We start from the raw sequence: 19,566 nt of genomic DNA, 5'->3' as shown, positions 1-19,566 counted from the left end.
TCATTTCACTGGCATACAGCAGCGTTTGCTCCCTTTTTGAGTGCTTTTGGACAGGAAATCGATCTATAGGGTAAGATTCACACCAAAGAGAAAACAGGATGGGACGATGGCTTGTTAGTACAAGTGACTCTGTTTTGGAAATCACGGACCAGAAGCCTTGGAGGAAGAACGGCTTTAAAGATCAAAAGCATGATGACTCCTGATGAAAACATCCCCAAATGATGAACCCTCGAGCAAAAAGGAACTTCTACGGTGAGTATCTCAGCAATAATCCAGTATCTGATTTGTTTTCACAATTTCTAGAGTATGTGGAGTAGGTTTCCAAGCAAATACTTGATACAGGGAGTCTTCATTATAGACACATCTATAATGAAACTCATGAGTTGTTCCAACAGTGGGTTCGTTGCTGAAATTTTTTTCCTGACCTCACAACCTTGAAATTAACTGCGTGCAAATGTGGGCACGTTTGATGCAATAGGCAGGTTATATCAGGCTTTAACTGTGTGCTGTGTCGCTCTGGCAATGCAAAACTGATCAACACGGGTATCTATAAATTCCATTACGATGGAATTCTGGTCATTTAAACTATGTTTGGTTTCATGTGATAGCTAATCCTGTGATTTTTTTCCTATATAGATCGACACATTATTTGCAATTTACTTAGACTATTTCCTCAGTGAATTGTATTTGTATAGTAGAGAAGAGATGCTTCGAATCTTAGAAGGGGGGGGAATTGAATGATAAACTATCATACAATACAAATACAAAATACAAAACTTGGGAACTACGATCTCTCTTTTTTATTCTTCCATATTTATTTTGTGAGTCATTTTGTTTGAAAATTGTTTAGATGGCTCTGTATAAGACTTCTCAGTCCATAGGAATATTGTTGTGGTATTAGAATGTGAATCAAGCTCATCAACTGCATAACGTTATGTAAATATTAAAAATAGCCTAGTCTATTTTTAGTCTCTGGCATGAAGTATACACTTAATAGTTTTTTGAATGTGGAATATATGCTGGTGTTGGGTAATAGGGCAAAGATCCTGCTTATATCGTAATCATTTCATATCAGGACTTTACTTTGTAAACTTATTCATGAGTTTGATTTAATTCTGCCTTATAAAGAGCTGTATAATAATGAGGTGACATTGTATGGCTGTTTCCAATAAGGAATTTTTTTTAAAAATTAAATTTGAATTGATTTCTATTCTTGGCTGTTTTTCTTTTGCAATACAAAGGAGGTTATCAAACATTGCTTATCTGAAGAGATATCAAAACATTTTTGAAGCAATTCAGTATATAAAATGTCAGCTTAGTTACAAATAGCACATAATTTCCAGGTGCTAGTTTGTGGTGTTGGGACTTGGAATTAACAATTTTGGAGCCCCCTCTGCTGAGGATTGATGGGTAAGCCAAGACACTGGCCAAGCCCTGAAATGTCAGGGGCATGAAAATAAACTAAGAGGCGAGTGTATTAAGAGACTTGGAGTCAAACCAAGTATTTCTGGAGAAGAGAAGCAGAAAATATGGAGAAAGGCATTGAGTGGGAGAGAGCTGGAGAGGTAAGGTAAATTCATTAGCGATGCCATCTCTGTCTCCTACAGCGTCAGACAGCACTGTTCTGATACTCTATAAGTTTTTTTTTAGACCACTTGCTATAGATACTTGTTATACTGAACACATGTCTTTTTGCCACTACAAGTATGAAACAAGAATGCTGTGCATGTGGTTTTATCGCATCTTCTTAGAAGGGTGGTGGGATCCTATGGATAGGAATAGACAGACGCTGTAACTAAGCAACAATTATCACCAAGGTCAAATACTTTTGAATAGTCATATATAACATTTGGATAAGCTTCAATTACCCTTTAACAGTTCAGTTCAGTCTCCTACTGAGAAGTGTATTTTATATACCATTTATCTAGGTAGATCTAATTAGAATAAGATATTCTACAGGAATCACTTGGAGGTTCTTTTCAAAATTAGATGGTTGGTTGATATTGTCTGCATGAACACTTTTTTGGGCTAAAATCATCTTGATTTATTATGCAGAATTCTGGGACCTCAATCAAGGAATGATGCAACATTAGTGAAGTCCTACGGTTTTCTCTTTTTAAGGAAAGGGAAGGCATGTGACTGTGATATAGAAGCCAAGAAAGTAATGTATGATAGAGTGATTAATATTTTGAGGGTTAGCTTCAAAAGGAAAATGTGGGCTTAGACGCCACCCCCCCCCAGCAGGATGTGGTTTCTGATGACAAATCATAACATGAATTTTTATGACACATTATAAATGTTTTCCTAGTTAGTTGTTTGACATCAGAGCAAGCTGTCAGAACTGTCCAAAGATCTGTTGTATCAAGAGGAATGAGCTTCCTACCATGGGTAGATGTGGAGGTTCATCACAGAGTGAAAAGCAAGTATTTTGAGTCAGACAAATATGTATTGGAATTCCCGATCCCCCCCACTGATAATATGTGTGACCTTGAGCAAATTATTGAAACTTTAAGTGTCTGGCTCCCCACCTATAAAATGGGGTTAAGAATTCTTCTGTTTTAGGATTATTGTAGATTAAATGAGATCATTTATATCAATAGCCTGGCCTATAGCAAGCGTGCTTTGACTAGATAGCTAAACTACATGACCTTTCTAACCTTGTGGTTGTAGAATTCTAGCTGTTTAAAATAAGCTCTGTCTTAGATTGTGCTAAAAACTATCCAAAGATGTAACTCAATAGAAATATCTATTCTCACTGAGTGGGCTTATAATAACATAAAATCATAAAGCAAAGCTACTACATGTACAATAGGAGAATGAGTAAGGCAGTAAAAATATATGAATCAGAAATAATGAGTTTTTTTAAAGATTTTATTTATTTATTTTTAGAGAGAGGGGAAGAGATAGAGGAAGACAGAGAGAAAGAGAGACAGAGAGAGAGAATCATCAATGTGTGGTGTTTCTCACACACCCCCTACTAGGACCCTGGCCTGCAACCCAGGCATGTGCCCTGAATGGGAATCGAACCAGCAACCCTTCAGTTCGCAGGCCAGCACCCAATCCACAGAGCCACACCAGCCAGGGTGGAAATAATGACTTCTTTAAAAAGATGCTTTAGATGTGTCAGGTGATGATATCAATTTGATGGACTGTTCTACAGTCCTCGATGATTGAGGCAGTGGAAACACTGGAGTAGCTATTACTAATTAATTTTCCCTTTCATCCTGTGTCTAACCATCTTAAGAAACCCTCTGTAATCAGCAAAGTCATTCTCAGCAGAAATTAATGGCTTTTTCAGAGTTTAATGACTGAAAATGTTCATCTCTAAAATATTTCCTGTGACATCTTTCTGTGGAGCCTGCAAAAGCTGAAATTTATGTGGGTGGACTTCTTGATGATTTAATTTATTGTGTCCATTTGGTACAAGTGCAAAGCACTTGGCAGACCACTATTCTTAACTACTGCTTAAACTGGCTTAAGCACTGTTTATATACCACAGATGGCAAATAACAGTGTAGCTGTTAGATTTACTATATAGAGAGTTAACACGTATTTGCAAGAATGTCAGTGGTGGCTATTAAGAAAGTATTATCATAAATATACATATATATATACACACACACATATATGTATATATATATAGTGGCATTTTCTTTTTAAATTGTTTCCTCATATATTATTTTATTTTTTCTTACCCTTGAAGTAGAGATGGATACTGCATTTCCTTCATTTGCTGCATTCTACAAATAATAAACCTTGAGTTTAAGCAGAATTGTCTAAGGAGGAAGTTGAATATGAAATGATGAGACTTTGGGTCTATTGTAATTTGTCTAGTTGCTTTATGACCATTTCTGATTTTTATCCAGAAATGTATGATTGACTGAGAAGTACATGATTCTTCCAGTTCTTTCACAGGAGCCTTAAACTTCTACTTTGTATTTACCATCATCCACAGAGGTTCAATCAATCAGGCAAAAAATATATAGTATAATGAACTTCAATATTTATTCAGTTACATTTTTTTATTTTATGTAGGAATTAAGTTGTGCTCTTGACCACCTTCCTTGGTTGAGATTCCATGAATCTGTACAATTGTATTTTATATTATGTCTACATTTCATGTAGACATACTATACTGCTACATTATATCATGTTATATTATCTGACAAATGAACCAGGGGACAGCATCAGGTAAAACTCTGCTCCATGTGTCTTCAGAGGGCTGATAAACTAGGTCTTGTCAGCATAGATTTTTAGACTCGGGGCCTGGTTACACTTGTTGATTTCAGTGGAGTAATCGGAAGACTTCCTTCCGGTTTAGCGTGACTGAAGATTTTAGCCAGAAGGAACCACACTTTGCAGGTCCAAGAGGAAAACAGAAAACTGCACAGTTGCGGGATTTAAGATCTCACACGAGTCATCCACTAGGTGATTTTGAAATCAAATACATTATTTTCCTATCAATAACTTTGTGCCATTTTTAGCTTAGTTCCTAATTTTCTTTTCATTGAAAAGCTTATCACATCTGCATGCTCTGTATAATACTTCTGGTTGGTGGCATTTCATGCAAATGTAGGCTTAAAGAGGGAGTCAATGAATAGAGGGCTTGGGTGCCTATTCATCTGAATAGAATGAAACTCAGAGGTCTTACTGTGAATAAGCGTTGCTCAGAATGTCTTGGCCTTATTCTTTCTTTCTCCTCTGAAAGAAACAGCCACTAAAGTTAGATTAAGTGCAGCCCAGCTACTAGAGATGTGATCTCAAGTCATTAAGTAGGATAATACTAAAGTTTTCGGTTTTCATTCCACCGTTTTTGTTCTCTGGAAACCCGAGATCAGAGATTAAGGTGAATCACAGTCACATGAAGAAGCAACCAGAAACTTGCCGCACCTTGAGGTTTTAGAGTTCTGAGCAGTGTGGTCCTGACAAAGTGCTTGCTTTTTTTCTTCATATTTTAAAAGTTCATTTTATTTTTGAAAAAGGTATACAGGATTCCTACTTTTTCAGGGTGAGATCGCCTGCTCACAGAACACAAATTTTTGTCATATATATTTATTTAAAATATCTGTATAAAGTAAAATTCATTAATTTTTGTGTGTTCAGTTCTGTGAATTTCTACCTTGTACGGGGTCTTGGTCACCACTGTCACAATCAGCATACAGGACAGCTCCTTCAGCCCCAGAATAGTCTCTCATGCTGCTCCTCTGTGGTCAGAACCTCCCCCCTTCTGAACTGCGGGGATCACTTACCTGTTTCCTGTCTCTACAGTTTTGCCTTTTCTAAAATGCCTCATAAGTGAAATTATACCGTTTGCAACTTTTTGAGTTGGTTTTCTTTCACTTAGCAGGATGTATTTGTGATTCATCCATGATGGCATGTCTATCAGTTGTGTGTTTCTTTTTATTGCTGGGCAGACTTTTATTTTACCAGAGTTTGTTGATTGATTCGCCAAGGAAGAACATTCAGGCTGCTTTCAGTTTGGAGTGATAATGAACAATGAACATAAAGTGCTCCAAACACAGGTTTTTGTGTAAATGTAAGTTTTCATTTTTTAGGGTGAATGAATGCTTCCCTACAAGTGGGATTCCAGATCATGTGGTCAATGTACATGTAACTTTGTAAGAAACTGCCACGCTGTTTTCCAGAGTGACTTAACCATTTAGCATTCCCACTAGCAATGCATGAGAGTTCTAGTTACTCTGTGTCCTTGTCAGCACTTGGTACTGTCAAATTAAAAAAAAATCTGAGCCATTCTAGCACGTGTGTGAGGACATCTCATTGTGGTTTTAAATGCTACCTTTGCATGTGCTAAGTTTCTATCTGAATATTTCATTTGGAGAAATGTCTGTTCAACTCATTTGTCTACTTTTTACTGGATATTTGTTTTCTTATTATTGCTTTTGAGAGTTCTTTTTCAATTATGGGTAAAAGTCCTTTGTTGGATTTGTTATGTAAAGGTATTTTCCTGTAGTTTTCTTTCATTTTCTTAGCCGTCTTTTATAAAGAAAAGGGTTTTAGTTATTATGAAGTACAATTGATTTATTTTTTTCTCATAAGGATTAAGTTTAGTGTTGTATCTAAAAATTCTCTTCCTAATCCAAACTCATTAAAATTTTCTTTTTTTAAAGAATATTTAAAATTCCGTGTTCTACACTTAGGTCCATTGAATTAAATGTTTTCATAAGGTATGAGGTGTGGGTTGAAGTATATATACTTTTTGCATATGAATACCTGATTGTTTCAGGCATTTTTTCCATTTGTGGAAAAGACTATATTTTATTAATAAAATTGCCTTTGCACTTGCATTAAAAATCAGTTGATTATATTTTTTCAGACCTATTTCTAAATTCTCTATGTTGTCTCATTAATTTATGTATGTATAGTTTTACTAAAACTATATTATCCTGATTAGTATAGCTACAGAGTAAATCATGACATCAGGTATTGTGAGTCCTCTAAATTTGTTCTTCTTTCTCAAAGCTGTTTTCCACGTCTTTTCCCTTTTCATATAAATTTGTGATCAGCTTGATCGTATCTGCAAAAATCCTGCTTGGATTTTTATTGAAATAAGTGTTAAGTCTCTAGGGCAATTTGGGGAGAGTTGACATCATAATAACATTTGAGCTGTCCAATCCACCTAGCTAGCTCTTCTTTGATTTTTTTCAACAGTGTTCTGTAGTTTTTATCATATCATATCATAGACTTCATATATTATTTGTTAGATTTATACCTAAGTCTTTAATTTTTAGAACTATTATTGATAATACTTTTAAAAGTTTGTTTCCAATTTTCATCACTTATATACAGATACATGTTAAATTGTTTTGTATATTGCCATGTGTCTTGCAAATTTGCTAACCTCATTTCTTAGTTCTAGGAGCTTTTTCTGGAAATTATTTAAGTTTTCTATGTAGATCATACGGTCTCTGAACAGAAACAGTTTGATGTCTTCCTTTCCAACATATGTGCTTTTTATTTTTATTTTTACATGTCTCATTGTACTCACTAGGGCTCCCAATACTATGTGAATAGGATTGGTGAGAGCAAACATCTTTGATTTGTTTTTGATTTTAGGAAGGAAGGATTTAATCTTCAACATCAAATATGGTGTTAGTTATAGATATTTTTGTAAGTACACTTTATCAGGTGAAGGAAGTTTTCTTCTAGTGTAAGTATTATAATTATATGATGTAGTTTTACGAGAGTTTTTGTTATGAGTAGATTTTAGTTTTTTAAAAATCTCTTTTCTGCACCTGTTTATATAATCATGTGGTTATTCTCCTGTTGTATGTTAGTATGGTGGGTCATACTGATTGAATTTTGAATGTTAAACTAGACTTACAGTTCTAGGACTAATCCCACTTGATTGTGAGGTGTGTTTTCATAAAGCACACCTCATCTCGTTAGCTTACTGCTAACATTGGTTGAGGATTTTCACATATATGTACATGAGTGGTATTGGGCTATAGTTTTCTTTTCTTGTACTGCCTTTCTGTTGCTTTGGTGTTGGGTAATACTGACCTCATACAATGCCAATAATTCTCCTTTCTGACCCAGAATGTGTGGATGCTAACAAAATGTCATTGGAACAGAGAGAAATTCGTGATCAGGTTTGCCATAATGCTGTTTCATCTAGAGGGTGCTAATCTGAAGAACATACAGTTACAAAAAGCAAGTGGGACACCTAATTTATAAAATTCAGTGAGATTGTGTCAGAAAATCGTTTAACGTGATCATCCACGTGTGATGTAAATTACGAAATCACACCCAGCCAGGATCACCTCTCATTCCCACCTGACTGTCATGAGGTCATGTTTGTACACGGAGTCCATCTGGTCATTTTCCCATAAGCCGATGAGAGTCTGTTATTGTCTCCATGTCTATCCTGAACAGTATAATAGCTTTGTTCCACAGACAGATGAATTTTCCAGAGTTAGTGGAAACCTATAGTTATCTCCCTGTTTTCTTGGTGGAACAAATGTAGGCTGCTTTGATGGTATGGCGATGCCACATGTAAGAACATCAGCTTAAGAAAGAGAGTTCTGAACTCTGAAATTAGAGTGAGGAAGACTGGTATGGGCAGATGTCAAACCTTTCAGTTCAGGAGCAGTGTGAGAAGTGTGAGAATAGCATAATGTGGTGGTTATGGAAGTGAACTCGACTGCCTGGTTTGAACTAGCCAGCTGGGCGACCTTAGGTGAGTTACTAAACCTCTCATTGGTCACTTTAAACAGAATTCGTTTAAAGCTCCTTTTCATTTTTCCTCTTATTTCTGGTTTCCTAGGTGTGAATTCTCTGTTTTGTTGGGCTCTAAGTCTTTGGCTTGTCATCTGTGGCTTGGACTCCTGAATGTTACATTCTCAGATTATTGGCTTTTCAAGGATGACCTTCCTGCAGTAGTCCTCTGTGTGAACCGGGCTGTGGTTGCCTCTCTGTGGAGTGATTTTCCATGCCTTCAGGTCCTATGCTACAAAATTCAAGCTTTTCAGCTTGAGATTTTGAGCCACACAAAATTCAGACTTACACACAAACCATAAGGCTCTGGACTCTTTGGCAGGGAACTCTGCATTCATTCGTGACCAGGTATGGGTGGTTTATTTCCAGATGAGCCCCTGGACAGTAGGTAGATATTTTTCCCTCTTTTAAAAATCCACAGGGATGAGGATTTGTGCTCCCAGCACCATTTGCCCTTGGGTTTTTTATTCTTTTACACCTCCACAGGTACTCCCTTAATTTATAGCACTTGCAGGTTTACTTTTGTTGGGGTAGGGTTGAATTAATTAAAACAAAGATATTTAATGCACTACAGCATCATCAGAAACTAGGTAAGATCTAAGGGGTAAAAAAAGAAAAAGAAAGGAAGAGAAATAAGAAGCCTGAGCAGAAACCAGAATACTGAGCAAACACAAAAGGCGAGGCATCTGCCCTGGAGGCAGATGGCAGTCCAGTGCTGGGGTCTCCAGACGGGCGTCCCTTGCAGTTGGAAACCCCTCCATTAATCCGAAGCCCCGGAAGGGAGCTAAGTGGCTTCCGGTCAGTAGTGCCCCTGGCCTTTCTGGAAAAAAGCCTTCCCAGGTTAGGGGCCTATATCAAGTGTTGCCAAATGTGAGTGTGCAATCCAAATTTAGCAAATACCTGTGGAAATAAGCCACTTAACTCTGAGTTGATAGAAACAATAAAGAGCAAATTAGACACGAAAGAACTACAGGCATGGGAATTATATTATGCAGGATCTAAAATTCTGCATGAAATGATTAAAACTATAAAATGAGCCCTGGCTGGTGTAGCTCAGTGGACTGAGCGTGGGCCTGCGAACCAGAGTATCGCGGTTTGATTCCCAATCAGGGCACATGCTTGGGTTGCAGGCCAGTTCCCAGCAGGGGACACATAAGAGGCAACCATACATTGATATTTCTCTCCTTCTCTCCTTCCCTTCCCCTCTAAAGATAAATAAATAAAATCTTTTAAAAAATACTAAAAAAACACAAAACTATAAAATGAAATAAAATAAGGGTTATAAATAAGGGTTAAAAAATCTATGCAAGATGAATAGGCATATTCGTGAAAGAACTAGTGCCTTTTGGCAATGAAAAATATAATCACTGAAACACAGAAGTCAACTAACAGGTTTAACATGGAAGAGAGGAATTGGAAGGTAAGTTTAACAACATTATTCTGAGCATGGAGCATAGGAAGGCAAAGATATGAAAAATACAAAGTAGTTAAGAGGCATGGTGGATTCAGTAAAAACAAATTAACAAGTATTCAACTGAAGTTTAACTTTGAGAGAATAAAGGAAAGGCACTATCCAAATAAATACAGGTGAGACTTTTTAAAAATAATAAATGTCATAGAACTGCGGATACATCACACATCAAGCAGGTTAACAAAAGGAAACCACACTTATATATAGTACAGTAAACTGTAAATATCAAAGATAAATAGAGCTTAAATACAGAGCAGAAAGACAGACTACTTACATACAAAGGAATGATAATTAGATTAATAACTAATTTCTACATAAATACATTGGAGAACTTCAATGAAATGGTTGTCACATTCCTAAAACTACAAAAAGAAAATAAAATCTAAATATTGTAATTGCTTTCAGGTACTAGAAACTATTAAGTGTTGGTTCTGTATATACACGCTACCAAAATCTTAAGGAAGATAAACTATTCCAATAAAGTATAAAATTTTCCAAATATTTTTATGAAATAAGATTACATTGATAACACAGCCAGTTGCACAAATTAAAAACAAAAATCCTGAATAATTCTTGCATTCTGGGAATGATCTGTTTATTCCCTCTTCTTTGCTGGTATATTCTCTTTGTTTGTATTATATAGAATTTTTAAGCTGTTTAATATAATTTACCATATTTACATATCAAAAGAGAGAAATAAGCCATTATCCCAATAAGTTGAAAAGGCATTTTGTAACAATTACACCCATTCTTAATTTAGAAAACATAAACCCTTAATTAAATAAAAGGGGATCAATACTTCCTGAGTATTTAACAATGTGTCCCAAACTAAATGTCAACCTCCTGTGTAATGGGAAACACTAGATGCATCAGCAGTAATGTTAGGAATAAGACTGAGATGTCGCAGTTATCACTATAATTTGACATTGATCTGCAGGTATGTATTAGTACATTTAACATTGGTCTGGCTGTAACAGATAATATAACCAGATGGAGGAAAGCAAGTAAACCCATTAAATGGGAGGTAGGACATAAAATTATCATTATTTTTGATATACTGAAAGAACAAATTAACTCTAACAAGTTAAAAACCTCAACAAATTAACTATCAAATTAATATATAGTATTTGGCCTTCAAATTATACAGGGTGGGGCAAAAGTAGGTTTACAATGTAAGCAAGTGAAACAGAGTTTATTCTTATATTATTATTTATCTTTATTATTTTCCCTACAAACTACCATTAAATCTAAATTTTCCTACTATAACCCAATTAGAAAATATGAGAAAAATCTCTTTTTATAATAGCAACAGAAAGAATAAAATCTTTAGAAAAAATGTTTAACCATGAATATGTACAATCCATGTAAAGAAAAATGTGTTGAATAAGAAGGGAACATAAAAGAATAATTGAAAAAATAAAAAAGAAAATCATTTTCTTGGATTAATATCAGGTCTTTCTAAATTAATTTATACATGTAACATACTCTCAATAGAAGGTAGTAACAAGATTTTTTACACCAAGAGCACTTATTCTAAAATTCTTACCAAAAACCAAATGAGCCAGAGCAATTGTTTTTTAAATATGAAAGTCATATAAAAATATGTTATAAAGCTACAATAATTAAAAGAGGAATAAATATCTGAATGGACAGATAGGTGGTAAATACTACAAGGTTCAGAAATAGATCTAAATATATGTGAGGATCTAGCATATGGTAAAAATGTTATTTCAAATCAGTGAGAAGAAAAGGAGAATTATAAATGTATTGTGTTAACTGAGAAGTCACTTAAAAAGCAATATTTATTACATCATCACTTGTACCACATAAGTTAAATTTAATTCACTACTAAATATTTAAATTAAAGAAATAAAATCCATGTTGGGAAGTTTTTCTAAGCATAAATTAAAAGCCACACACCAAAAGAGAAGAACCAATAAATCTGATTACCTGAAAAAAAGTAGGCAAGACAATTAACACTAGAGAAAGAGCCCTGAATGGTGTCACTCAGTTGGTTGGGCATCGCCTTGTGAGAAAGGTCATTAATTTGATTCCTGGTCAGGATACATGCCTGGGTTGCAGGTTTGGTCCCAGGCTGGGGTGTGTATGAGAAACAATGGATCAATGTTTCTCTGCCTCTCTTCTTCCCTTTCCCTCTTGCTAAAAATAAATAAATACAATCTTTAAAAAAGTCAAAAGATATTTTCAAGTTATATCATGGACAAAGAGATTTTACATATCTCAAACGCCTACAAACCATCAGGAACCCACCTAGCAACCAAATGGAAAAAAAGGCAAACGCACACAGAAAAAAAGCAAGTGTACAGTAAATATGAATGATTTGTAAACATAAAACAAAGTTTAATTTCACATGCAGTAAGAGAAAAAAAATAAAAACACTTGGGAAATCATAAAAGAAAATACTTTTATATCTATGTTATCAGAGGTATGGAAGAAAAGACTTTCAAATTACTGGTGGCAGTTAAAATGGATGCCAACTTCATGAAAAACACTTTTGAATGTATGTGAATATTGAAGATGGTCAGAGTCCCAGACCCAGCAATTCCACTTCTAGCCCATTCTGAGATATGTAGATGAATCATGTTCATGTCTAAGGGGATTCATTGCAATGTTTTTAGATAACAAAACACTGGAAACAATGTAAATGTCTATTATCATAGGTGTGGTGAAATCAGTTATTGTGCATGCATTTCTATGTAATCGTGCCAAAAAGAATGAAGCAATTCAATATATATTCCTGTGAATGTCTAGATCGGGGGTGTCCAACCTTTTGGCATCTCTGGGCCACACTGGGAGAAGAAGAGTTGTCTTGGACCACACATTAAATACACTGTGACACATCATCACAAAAACATCTCATAATGTTTTAAGTAAATTTATGATTTTGCTTTGGGCCGCATTCATAGTCATCATGGGCTGCATGCAGCTCTTGGGGTGCAGGTCGGACACCCTTGGAGATGATACCATAATATAAGTTTCTCACTGGAATGTAACTTTCATAACTAAACCAAATGGTCCACAGGTGCAGGAATTTTTTTCCTATTTAATTCATTGTTGTACCTATAACAATCCTGGTACATAGTAGAGCTTAAAATGCTTACTAAATGAATTAAATAATTAAATGGAGAGGAAAGCAAGATGTAGAATGTATTGACTTTGACATATCAAAAGGGGAGTTGTTTGAAGGTGTTTATTAAGTCATTGGAAATAGGACTCTAGAGTTGGAGGTAAAAATTCAGAATCATCAGTTAAATCTGTAGATGTGGGTGTAGAAGGGACAGGGGACTTGTTACTGGGTGGCATCAGTTTGTAATGGGCAGACAGAGAAGGGAGGGCCAATCAGGGAGCAGAGCCATAGATGGTAATCAAGGCACAAATGGTATTTGGAGCCAAAAGAGGGGCTTTTGAAAGAATAAGCAACTGTATCAAATGCTGTATTGATATAAAAATAAGAACAGCAAACAGGACCAAAACGTGTCATTTGGATTGGTGGTTAAGACCACAGGTTCAGCTGAGTGTTGGTAGCAGAAGGCTGATTGGTAAGGAATGGAGGTGATGAAGGAAAAAAAAGTGGAAAACTAAGAGTTATGCTAGTATTTTTGATGTTTGACCATGATGGGAGGAGGGAGAGAGAGGATTTAGTAGGAAAGTATGTATGTTAGTCACAAGAAAATTTAGCTCCATTTGATCTAGACCCATTGGTAAACTCTCCCAATCAATGAACCAGGGATCCATTCCAGAACAAAATGACCCCTAAGTTCACACTCTGGTACACTTCTTTAAAAAATAAAGCACTCCAGCGCTTTGAGATATTTCTTGAAATTGCCTTGAGAAATGCAGGGGTCTCAGTGTGGATCAAGAGATGTAGAAGATGAACATGGACCATCTTATGATGTCATGGCGAAGAAGCTCTCCAGGCTAAGAGGGCTATGCCATTTGTTCAAGAAAATTGAACAAATTTAAAAGGGTACTATTAACTACAATTGGAACATTTTGAGTAAGATAATAACTGCAGCGGACTGAAATTCTTCAAATGTTTCAATCTCTGAATTCATAATGATAAGAAAATAGTTACCTAGAGATTCAGGGAAGGCCTCTGAAAGCCACAGGTAAGCTGAGAGTGAGGGCTAAGTAGGGAAGAGCTAGTGAAGACAATGGGGAGAGAATACCAGGTGCACAGCCAGAGGGCGGAACTCGGTCTTTCATGGCTGGAAGATAGAGGGTGGGAGGGAGACAGGTTAAAATGAGGCTGGAGAAATATGCAGGGCCAGTGACTCAGGGCCATGTGGTCACGCGAAGGCCTTGACTGTTTGCTCTAAATGCAATAGAAACTTCTTGAAAAGTTTTGTGCAGGGAAAGAACATGATCATATTTGCAGTTTTAAAAGATCATGCAGGCTGATCATGTATGGCCACTGAATTGATAGAGAGAGAGAGAGAGAGAGAGAAAGCTGCAGCAAGTGAAAGATGAAATCGGTTAGGTTGGAGAAGCACTTGTGGAATTCCATTCCCTGTCAACATGAAATAAACAACTAGAACAGGAACAGAATCACAGAAATGGAAGTTGAATGGAGGGTTATCAGTGGGGAGTGGGAGTTGGGGAATGGAGGGAAAGGTACAGGGAATAGAAACATAAATGGTAGGTACAAAATAGACAGGGGGAGGTTAAGAATAGTATGAGAAATGTAGGAGCCAAAGAAGTTGTATGTATGACCCATGGACATGAACTAACAGCAGGGGTGGGGGATGCGGCTGGGGGGGGTGTACAGGGCAGAGGGGAATAAAGGGAGGGGAGATGAGACAACTTTAATGGCATAATCAATAAAATATATTAAAATTTAAAAAAGAAATAAGCAATCCAAGAAAAGCCTGTTGCTCTCTGGAGTATATATGCATCATCTTCTGTGTTCTAAGTAAGTACCTGATAAAACAAGCCCTTTTATGCTGTTCTATGATTATCAATAACTGGGTGCAGTGTAGTTGTCTCTGACAGAGGATAGACACCATGTAACTTTTATATTTATAGTGAAAACTTAGGAGGCTCTTTTCTGTCTAGTAGCATGATATCACTTGCTTTGAAACTCTTCTGAACAGATAAAATCACTCAGGGTTACAGTTTGTTTTTGCCTTTTCTGAAGTGATGTATAGGCCTTTCAAAGAGTGGTTTGGAATCAGAGACTTTGTGTTTCTTACTGAATTCATATAAAGCAAACTAACTATTTCTACATAAAAAGGAGCTGTTCTCCCCTTGAGAGACACAGGTGAGCAGGCTATTCCTCAGCTGAGATGCCTGGTAGGCATCTCAGTGGTTAATGGCTAGTGCCCATTAGTTGTTGCCTCTGTTCTGATGGGCCGGGGCCAATGCACTCATTTATTAAATATTGAAAACTCACTCTGCATATATATTACCATAACATCTCCAATTGTCATTCGAAACACATTTTAATGAATTCACTCTTTATATGGTTGAGCTTAAAGGTTGAGAATAGGCAACATTCACAAACTGCATACCATTCTTTGGGGGGACCGGGAAGGAAGATTGTTAAAGAAGAGGTTATAGGTTGTCTTTCTTGAAGTCTCTATTTTCCAGTATGCTTAGTTATTCTCCACGGAAAACAAGACTTCATTGGATTTGCTTTTCATCATTTTTTGACACAATGTTATTGTTTTCTTTTTTAATGGAGACCCCAACTTCTTGCCGTATTGTAATCGGGGAAAAAAGAAGCCAGGAGGATTTATTTCAACAGGAGCCACCATAAATCTATGGGTCGATGGTCATAGTATTAACTGTCCTTTGCTGTTTTGTTGCGTGAGTTTGCATTTTCTACCATTTCTGCCAGTTCTTTGGTACTCTGTGGGGTACCCTGCAGAAGAATGATGTTTTGGATATTTTCAATGAGGACATTCTTCAATGATGGTTTTGTGTTGTTAACACCATTAATAATGTTTGGGACCAAATTTGTTGAATAAATGTATCAAGCTTTGAAATATTAATAATGAAAGAAAATTGGACTACAAAGTTGTTTAGACCTCTCTCTTGAATGGCTTGTAAATTGGTTAAAAGCTAGTCACAACCCTCACTTTGGTGTGGGGTTCATCGGCCATCTCAGAGGTCAAGTTCAAAAGACAGACACCAAACACATTTTCCATATCAATACCTTTAGAAGTTGGTGGCTTTCCAGGGTGATTGCTGCAGGATGTGCTGATTTGGATGTGTGAATTGCAGATAGTGGGCTTTATACTTTGTTCTTTGTTCCTACCATATTCACTCAAACAGCTAAGTAAGATTAAAGAATCCTCAATTAAAAGTCATGTGTAGGATAGCACCTCTTAATTTCATTTCATGAGTCTCCTGGTCTGCCTAACTCTGATCTTCTACTATAAGCAATCACATTTCTATAGTGATGAAAGGACTTAATCCTTTCCATTTTATTTATTTATTTATGTATTTATTTATAAAATCCTCACTCAAGGGTATATTTATTGATTTTTTTAGAGAGAGGGAGAAACATGGATCAGTTGCCTCTCACGTGCGCCCACCTGGAGATGGAACCTGTAACGTAGGTGTGTGCCCTGACCTGGGATGGGACCCACAGCCTCCTGGTGTTCAGGTCAATGCTCCAACCAACCGAGTCACCCATTGGGCCATTTCAATGACTTTGAATGATCCAGTTTTCCTTTTAATGGCAGAAAATGTGTTTCTGTTGATAGATGATAGTTGGATATTGGCTATTAAGAATGTATTTTTAGCTTTACAGTAATTGCCATGCATCTTCGGACAGGTAGAAGTTATACTGTGGCTCACGTGTGAGATGCTTATGATTCATCCTGTAAACCTCAGTGTTTAGGAAATACGATTTGATTCTTCTAGTAAGTCAACTTAACTTTTACTTCAAGTTTCCTATTTTGCCCGAGAGAAGTTTCATCTTGATCAATTCGAGGTTTCTTCCATTTCATTGTTTCAGGGTCTGTTCAGTCAATTCAGGGTTTTCCCAAATCCTGGGTTTGCTTCTAGGTTCTGGAAGTTTCCGTGGTTTATGTCCTTGACATGGATCTCTTGACATCTGCGTTGGTAGCATTTGCTGTGTCCTCTCTGGTCACTGAGTCCTCACAGGTTGTATTCTTCTTGTCCTACACATCAGGCCTCTTCAAGTCTGCTTGGCAATCCTGAGCCCCTCTGAGAAGACACCAGGAACATGTGGCTGCTCCCTTCTGGGTCCACAGGGGATGGTCTGGATGTTGTGTGCAGTCATTGCTACTCACACACTGCTGTGCTGGGCTGGGCAGAGTGCATTTTAAAGAAATGTGTGCCTTACTGGGGTCTTCTGAAGCAGAGCAGTCACTATGTCTGCCTGGGAACATGCATCTTCCCCCTGCTGGACTTGGCCGGGGCTGGGGGTCCCTTTGTAAAGATTTAGGAGTATCTAATCTCTTTTCCTCTTTCTGATTTTCCTCTCCTTTTCCAGCCCAGATCACCTTTATGTTTTCTAAAACTGAAAAGAAAAAAATTTTAGATTTTAGACATTACTATTTTCCCCACTTTATGTTTATATAAGGCCTTTGGTTTTTGAAACTCCAAAGTCAGTGATTGACATCTATCTTTGTTCTTTCCTTCCTGGAAGCTCTAAGGCTGGAAGTGGCTTTTTCACTGGGGGATAGAGTCCCATGAGTAAACATGAATTGCTAGGAATGAAGAGAAAGAACTCAGTCACACAATATTCAAGAATGAATAGTATGGTTGTTTTACACATGGCTTTCCATAGTCTACAGAGTTTAAAACTGGAGGAAGTGACCCTAAAATGTGAGGCTTTTATTTTAAGGCAGTGACCGCTACTGTGAAATAGCTGTGTGACCCCCTTTCAAATGGTCGATCTTGCATTATATGAACTTTCTCTAAGGCTTAGTTTGTTGTTTGTTGTTGTATTTTTTTCCTGTACAGTTAGATTGAGAAGGAAATTTATTCTTGGAAATATGTGGCTCTTTGGGCTCCAGCCAGGCCTCTTTTACAAAGATGTTCTTCTATGTATGGCTCTTTGACAAAGAGAATTCCTGCTGTATTAGCTGAACTAGTCAGTTCAGTGACCCTTTAATGAATTTTCTTTTAGTATATGACCCCTGGCTGTAAGTATATCACTTTTTTTATTCTCACTTGAGAATATTTTAAAATTGCTTTTAGAGAGAAAGGTGGGGTAGAAATATAGAGACAGAGAGAAAGAGAGGGAGGGAGAGACAGATATTTATGTTAGAGAGACAAGCGTCAAATCAGTTGCCTCCTATCTGTACCTGGACAGTGGATAGTATGTGCCTGGACTGGGGACCAAACCAACAACCTAGGTATGTGTCCTGACTGGGAATTAAACCCACAACCTTTCAGTTATGGGATAATGTTCTAACCAACTGAGCCACATCGGCCAAAGCCATAAGTATGAAGTCTGTCCAGAAGGTATGCAGCAGCATAATGTGAAAAATAGAGACATTATTGAATGAGATACAGGATACAAGGAACATTGTGCATAGGACAATGATGCCTCAGTCTCCTTCGAAGTAGGCACCTTGGGACCTCACTCAGTTCTCCCAGCCACCATCAGCTGCCCTGTTGTATTTTCCTGAATCTCATTGGTCATCTGAAATCTCTTCCCTTTCAAAGGTGATTTTAATTTTGGGAAAACCAGAAGTCACAGGGTACCAAATCTGGGCTCTAGTGGGGCTGAGTCACCTGGGTGATTTGATGTTTCACTAAAAAGCTCTTCATGAGATGCGATGCCTGAGTAGGCACATTGTCATGATAAAGCTGCCAATCACCAATTGCCCATAGCTGTGGCCTTCTGAATCATTTGAATAATTTCCATGAAGGGATGTGCAAGCTTAATGCAAAATTTGATGCAGATTCATTTCTCTACTCGTTCAGTCATTTTGAATGCAATGGCCACACAGTACGCATGCTCACTCAATGGCATCTACCACCCACCGACTAGTACAATGAAGTTGTCATTATTCACGCATGTGTATTCCAGTTCATTCTCATCGGCTGCCAGGTTACACCAATGTCAATGTTGGACAAAACCATTCTCGTTATATTAATAATGGCTGGACTCTTTTTCCAGACAGACCTCATATGTCACTTCAGTATTATTTTATAGCTTGAATTCCATTACAGTGAAGCATTTTGAGAATGGAAAGATACATGACAGCATTTTAGGTTAAATGACGCCACCACAGTTACAGTCAATAGTGGAGTCCCTAGTCAGTGAGCCTGGCCATGTTCCAGAGTTGGCCTTGAAGGGTATACATTACAGGTGAAGTCCATCAGCCAGCAAATATGCTTTCATAAGCACCCAATTTCTAGATTTGTTTTGATATCCATTTTACATTGTAATGGGAGTGGTTTGAAACCATTACAAATCTGACAAAGTCATTTTTAGTTTGCAAGGCGCTGTTTCCCAGGTGAGGAAATTTAGATGAGATGAGTTGCAGGGGTTGTGCTTGCTCCCGGGTGGGTGGCCCTACATTTTATCTGATGCTCTGGTGTCTTTGTTTTGTCTCCCACCCACTACACCCACTCCTGCTGCCTTTGGTGGTCTTGTTGTTAGGACAGAGATGAGGGGAAGAGCCAGCTGCATACCAGCTCTACAGAGTTTCTTAGTCGGTGCCCCTAGTAGGCAGGAGCAAGGGCACGTGACCCCTTTGTGGATGGGGGCATTGATCCGGCTTCTGGCAAAGCAGCGGTGGCAGGAGCCTCCTGAGGCAGGCACAGGGACCTGATGGGGAGAGTGTCCCTGCAGGCACAGCCCTGCCTTGGCACCCTGTGGGCTCATTCTGTGGATCAGAGGACAAGCCATG

General features: G+C 37.4%; 1 protein-coding gene across 1 annotated transcript in view; it reads left to right on the top strand.

Annotated features, from left to right (window-relative positions):
• The first annotated feature begins 208 nt into the window (after nt 1-208).
• The window catches only part of KCNK2 (potassium two pore domain channel subfamily K member 2), a 156,367-nt gene continuing 137,009 nt past the window's right edge, over nt 209-19,566 (top strand). Inside the window, exon 1 of the mRNA XM_053658165.1 lies at nt 209-252. Within this exon, the coding sequence (XP_053514140.1) occupies nt 219-252 (34 nt within the window). The 5' untranslated portion in view covers nt 209-218. The remainder of the gene's footprint in view (nt 253-19,566) is intronic.

Source organism: Artibeus jamaicensis, unplaced genomic scaffold (assembly GCF_021234435.1).
Source record: "Artibeus jamaicensis isolate MK-2021 breed Jamaican fruit bat unplaced genomic scaffold, CSHL_Jam_final contig_2170, whole genome shotgun sequence".
In the NCBI taxonomy this organism is placed as follows: Eukaryota; Metazoa; Chordata; class Mammalia; order Chiroptera; family Phyllostomidae; genus Artibeus; species Artibeus jamaicensis.
Note: the sequence above shows the minus strand (reverse complement) of the source record. Positions and strands in the feature narration are given on the sequence as shown.